General features: G+C 39.9%; 2 protein-coding genes across 4 annotated transcripts in view; both read left to right on the top strand.

Annotated features, from left to right (window-relative positions):
* The window catches only part of ADAMTS13 (ADAM metallopeptidase with thrombospondin type 1 motif 13), a 27,205-nt gene extending 24,468 nt beyond the window's left edge, over nucleotides 1-2,737 (top strand). For both annotated transcript variants that reach the window (XM_072429822.1, XM_072429821.1), the window contains exons 31-32: nucleotides 386-570; nucleotides 978-2,737. In XM_072429822.1, coding sequence (XP_072285923.1) covers nucleotides 386-570; nucleotides 978-1,166 — 374 coding nt within the window. In that variant the 3' untranslated portion in view covers nucleotides 1,167-2,737. The remainder of the gene's footprint in view (nucleotides 1-385; nucleotides 571-977) is intronic.
* A 1,235-nt stretch (nucleotides 2,738-3,972) lies between these two features.
* CACFD1 (calcium channel flower domain containing 1) overlaps nucleotides 3,973-5,267 on the top strand; it is a 21,795-nt gene continuing 20,500 nt past the window's right edge. For both annotated transcript variants that reach the window (XR_011923587.1, XM_072431780.1), the window contains exon 1: nucleotides 3,973-4,076. The gene's annotated coding sequence lies outside the window, so the exon portion shown is untranslated. The remainder of the gene's footprint in view (nucleotides 4,077-5,267) is intronic.

The raw sequence follows: 5,267 nt of genomic DNA, 5'->3' as shown, positions 1-5,267 counted from the left end.
CCTAATGAAAGGGAAGGAGGAGAGCGCGCAGCAGGGTGCCGCTCCGTCGCTCTCCCCCTCCCCTCTCCATAGAGCAAGAACGGTGCTGTATGTACAGCACCGTTCATGCATCCTGTAGTCCTTTGTCGTTGGAAAGGATCGTGAAAGATCCTTTCCAACGACAAAAATTGCACGTGTGTACGCAGCTTTAGACTGTAAGATCTTTTGGGCAGAGCCCTCTCCTCCTGTGTCAATTTTTGTACTTGTCAAGTATGTGGGTTTGTCATATGCATCCCCCATCTACTTTACAGTGCTATGTAACATTTTGGTGTTTAATAAATAAAGGTTAATAATAAAAATTAGGAATCTGGTGCAGCAACTGTATAATGTCACTCTCTTCCTGTAGACTGTGATGTCCAGCTATTTGGGATGCGAGGAGACATACAAAATCCTGTTCAGCCGTGGTCTGGGTTGGACTCCCCTGCTTGTCGTGTCTTTATTGATGTGCCTCCAAAGTATACTATTTCAGTCCATGTCTTGTATATGGACCTGGAAAAAGGGATGAATGAGACACAGTCAGATTACATCCTGGTAAGTATTCAAACACTGAGCAGGGCCAAACAGAAAGACTTAAAACAAATACAAGTTAGAGACAGTAAGAGGTGCTGACAAGTTGAATCTCCTGACATATGCATCCTGGTAGCCCCAGTTATGAGATCATCCTACCAAACATAGTTCTGCTGAAATGACAGTTCCTGCTGCATTTATTGAGCCTGTGTGAAAATGAAAAAAAAATATTCTGAAGTCTAGCTCTGAGGCCTTTTTTTAGTTGTAAAAGGGGAAGAAACATTGGATCAGTAATCCCCATCTCTCACAGCATGTCAGGCTTCCTATCCACTGGATTTGGGGGTGAAAGCTGCCATATTGCCCAAAAATGCATATTTAACATGAAACAAAAGTCTTTGTACAACATGGTATTCTGTGTTTTATTCTGCCAGATCCGGGACATGAAAACACTAAAGTCCACTGCTTTCCACGGAAATAAATTGTTCTACTGGGAGTCCATGGGAAGCCGGGCAGAGATTGAATTTAATGGTGACTTTTCCCAGGAAGGAGTCCGTTTTCGTGCACAGTTCTGGGCAAAGGAGAGGGGCAAGCCAACCCAGAATGAGGAATCTGTCATCTGACCTTTCCATTGAGGCCCCTACTGACCAGGATCTTGTGTGTCTATATTCAGGATGCTCACCGGCTGAGAATGTCTGGGAGCTTGTTACTTTTCTACAAAAGTCCAGCTCTTAATACAGTGACTCATGGTGGCACACGTTCAGGATTACCACTAATCAGGTGGCATTTCTGCTACCTTTTCTCCGGGTCCCTGCTGTGATGTTATTCCTTAACATGTATTCCTTACATGTATATGTCATCGTCAGTTTTCATTTATTATTCTGCTCAAACAACCTTTCCTGTTTCCCTGTTGCTCAACAGAAACTCCACAAGGCATTATCAATTACTACTTTTTTAACACAGACAAAGTAATTGATTTGATGTTTTTATCTTATTGACGCTCACATCTTTTTTTAGAATAATTTACTGCCCTGAGATCCATCAGTTTTCTTTGGAGGCCTATGCTGCATTTTTGCGTAAATGCACTTTACATTCTCTCAGTTTTCATTGACCGGAATTTGCTTTCTGTAGACTGCAACATTTTCTTGACAGTCATGTTAAACAAAATGATTTTCTATATGGTGGATTCCTAATTTATTCTGCATATGTATCTGATGCCTCTGGCATTCTCGCAAAAATTTCCTCGAACTTTTGATAGGTCCACGAAATTTCGGCAATCCGATTTCGGGAAACCATCAGAAGATCGAGGAAATCATTACGATCCCTGGCAGTACAGGTTAATTAACCTCTAGTGCCCCAGGATCGCAGTCAATTCTCAGGGCTGCATTCATTTTTGCAGCCCTGGGAATCCTCCTGTTTGCGATCCCCGGCACTGGAGGTTAATTAACCTCTAGTGCCCGGGGATCTCAGTGGAACTGCAGATGAACTCCCAATGGAGTTTCTACGGTCACCGGGCTGATAAGTACAGGACTCTATTGAGAGTTCATCTGCAGTTCCACTGCGATCCCTGGGCACTAGAGGTTAATTAACGCTGTGGATTCTCAGGGCTGCATTCGTTCAAGCAGCCCTGGGAATCCTGTGTGCGATCCTAGAGGTTAAATGGGTACAAGTCTCCCCATTCAAAACTTCTAGTGCTGGGAATCGCACACTGAGCTTATCAATAAATGCAGCCATGGCTGCATTCGTTGATCAGCACAGGCCGCAATCTTTTTCATTTTTAAATTCAATCTCGCGTGGCGAATTTACACCAGCCTTTCTCGCTTACAATTTCGGTAGGCGAGAACAGCCGAATTCGCTGCAAGATTGCGTTTAAAAAACTTGCTCGCTCATCCCTATATCTGATTGCAAATGTTTAGGCAAATCCAAAGTTTGTTTTCTCTTTTTATGCTGTCCTTCTGCATGTCAAAGGCTTTATTTTTTTTTTCTTTGTACAAGGATGGGACAGCAAGTTTCCTTATAAATGCAGAGTATCTTGGCCATTTGATACACCTGACCATATATTTTTTGAACCTTAGCTTTTCTATTGTTTGTACTATATCTGTACAATATATTTACAATGCTGTGGAATGATTGTATGAAAATTGTACATTTAGTGGGGCTGGAACTGCTTGAGACAAAGAATGCACGGAACCAACTTTTTTCTTTTCTTTTCTTTTAATGACACAGCTGCAAAACATGACTTGTATGGAGCAAGCTTGAGTCTTCTTCTTACCATCACCCAAGGCGCATGACTTTTGATGTCATCTCTTCATTCCTAATTGTAACCAGTTTCCATACCACATAATTATGTATGTAGAGCTTAAAAAAGAGCTTTAAAATGTACCTAATAAATGCAAAAAAAAAAAAAAAAATGAGATGACGTTGAGATGACGCTTCTGTTAAATATATAGTATAAAGGGTATAGATATAATACTCTTATACAATTGTATTCTGTAGTTTTGACTTTTATGTACAACTAGCTGATTACCAGGGTATTTATTTATTGCAATCTTATATTATAATATTAATATAAATTATAAGGTCTCATGGTTGAAATGTCTTGATGCGTTTCCTAGTGATCACATACACACATCTTTATATATATAACACATACATACATACATACAAATATAGCTCTGACATATAGTACAGCGCTGTACAAAGATGATAGGTGCACTCACATGAGTCTTGGTCATATATATGGCAAGTTTGGTTGAAATGTCTCCCATACATACATACAAATATAGCTCTGACATATAGTACAGCGCTGTACAAAGATGATAGGTGCACTCACATGAGTCTTGGTCATATATATGGCAAGTTTGGTTGAAATGTCTCCATGCGTTTCCTAGTGATCACATACACACATCTTTATATATATAACACATACATACATACATACAAATATAGCTCTGACATATAGTACAGCGCTGTACAAAGATGATAGGTGCACTCACATGAGTCTTGGTCATATATATGGCAAGTTTGGTTGAAATGTCTCCATGCGTTTTCGAGTGATGGTGGAACATACATATATATGACAGTAGATATAACACTTGTGTTTAGTATAAAACTATTTTGGGAGTAGTTATATTACTACAATATAATATAGTTAGATAGTAGGTATCCCATGCCTGTATAATTGAATATATATACAGAGTAGAGATTACTCTATTCTGAAAAATATATATAATATAGTATGGTATGGTATGGTATAGCAGACATAGCATTCCTGTACACAATGAAGCGTCTTTGGTCGTGTGTATTACATGACAGCTTCTAAGGGGTTAATAAAAAGCCGGAAGTGAGCAGGATACACTGTGAGTGTGAATGTCGTCACAGAATGTCCCCGCCCACAAGCAGTGAGTTCCCTTCCAGCATGCAGTGCGGCAGACAGTGACGTGGTGTTTGGGGTGAAACTATTGTCAGTCGGAGGAGGTGAGGGACGGGGAGCGTCTTTTCAGGGTCATCCTCATCCTTACAAATTTTACTTTGTGAGTGCACAGTACTGTTCATGTTTGTTTTGTGTTGTTTTAATGTTTGTATACAGCTCAGCGGACACTGTCATTGGGGAACTCCTATCCCATTATTACTGGCTAATAATCGGATTAAGGCAAGCAGGCTGGAATCTTCTGTTAGACAGCTCTGTGTGTGATATATATATATATATATATTTATATATACACACATACATATTATATTTGTATCCTTTATGTACATCTATTGTGAACCCTCTGTATATGCTTTAAATACACATGCAATCGATATATATATATATATATATATATATATATACATCATACACCTCACACATTTGTACCCCACACCTGTACTATGTATATCTCCCCATGCAGTTATATGTTGTGTGTTTTATACAAGTTTATATATTTTAGGATTGCCCTAATGGCACTGGAAGGTTGGTATGTTACCCCCTGTTTTGGGTTGTGCACCTTTTAGGGACAGAAATTAGTAATAATCCCAGGACAATGATCTGGACCATCCAGGCTTTTGTATGCAGGGAGTATTGGCTGATGAGTGTTGTACTAGAGCAAGTGTCATGTGTGTTCGATCTGCCTAGAGGGTGGCTGTGGTAAATCCTTACCCTTTTGTTGTATGTCCTGGGATCACGAGTGACTGCGCTGATGCCTGGCTTCTGGTACCCCTAATATATATTCTAATTTTTTGGCTCAAAAAAGCTGCATATTAATGTTGTATTTGGGGAGCAAAAGAGAATCTCTCATGTTTGTATCATTATTATGTCATGCTGGCTCTTGAAAAATCTGTATGGGTTATGCTGAGTGATCCCTTTCCCCATCTGTTTTGTATTCAACTGTGATCTTGGATGTTAGTAGCAGGCTCCTTCATCCACTTTGCTGCTTTGGTCGCCTTGGTTCACATGAACTGGTTATTTGATATCTCTATATTGGCTCCTCTTGAAGTTGCTCTTTCAAGACATGTAGACTTAAAGAGGACCTGTCACTGACTTAAGTCTCATGCAAAAAAATTGATATTTTAGCTTTAGTCAGATAATTTAGCCTAGTCTGGGGTAATGTTACTGGCCTGCTGCAGACAGGAAGAATATACCCAGTCAGTGTTCTCCCCAGAAATTTTTTTCAGCCGGGTGGTAGGAAGCTGTAGCCGGGTGGTAAAAAAGGGGGTGTGGCAAAACACAGCAAATTTAGTGC

Source organism: Pyxicephalus adspersus, chromosome Z (genome assembly GCF_032062135.1).
Source record: "Pyxicephalus adspersus chromosome Z, UCB_Pads_2.0, whole genome shotgun sequence".
Taxonomy (NCBI): domain Eukaryota; kingdom Metazoa; phylum Chordata; class Amphibia; order Anura; family Pyxicephalidae; genus Pyxicephalus; species Pyxicephalus adspersus.
The sequence above is the reverse complement of the archived record's forward strand: the minus strand, read 5'-3'. Positions and strand labels throughout refer to the sequence as shown.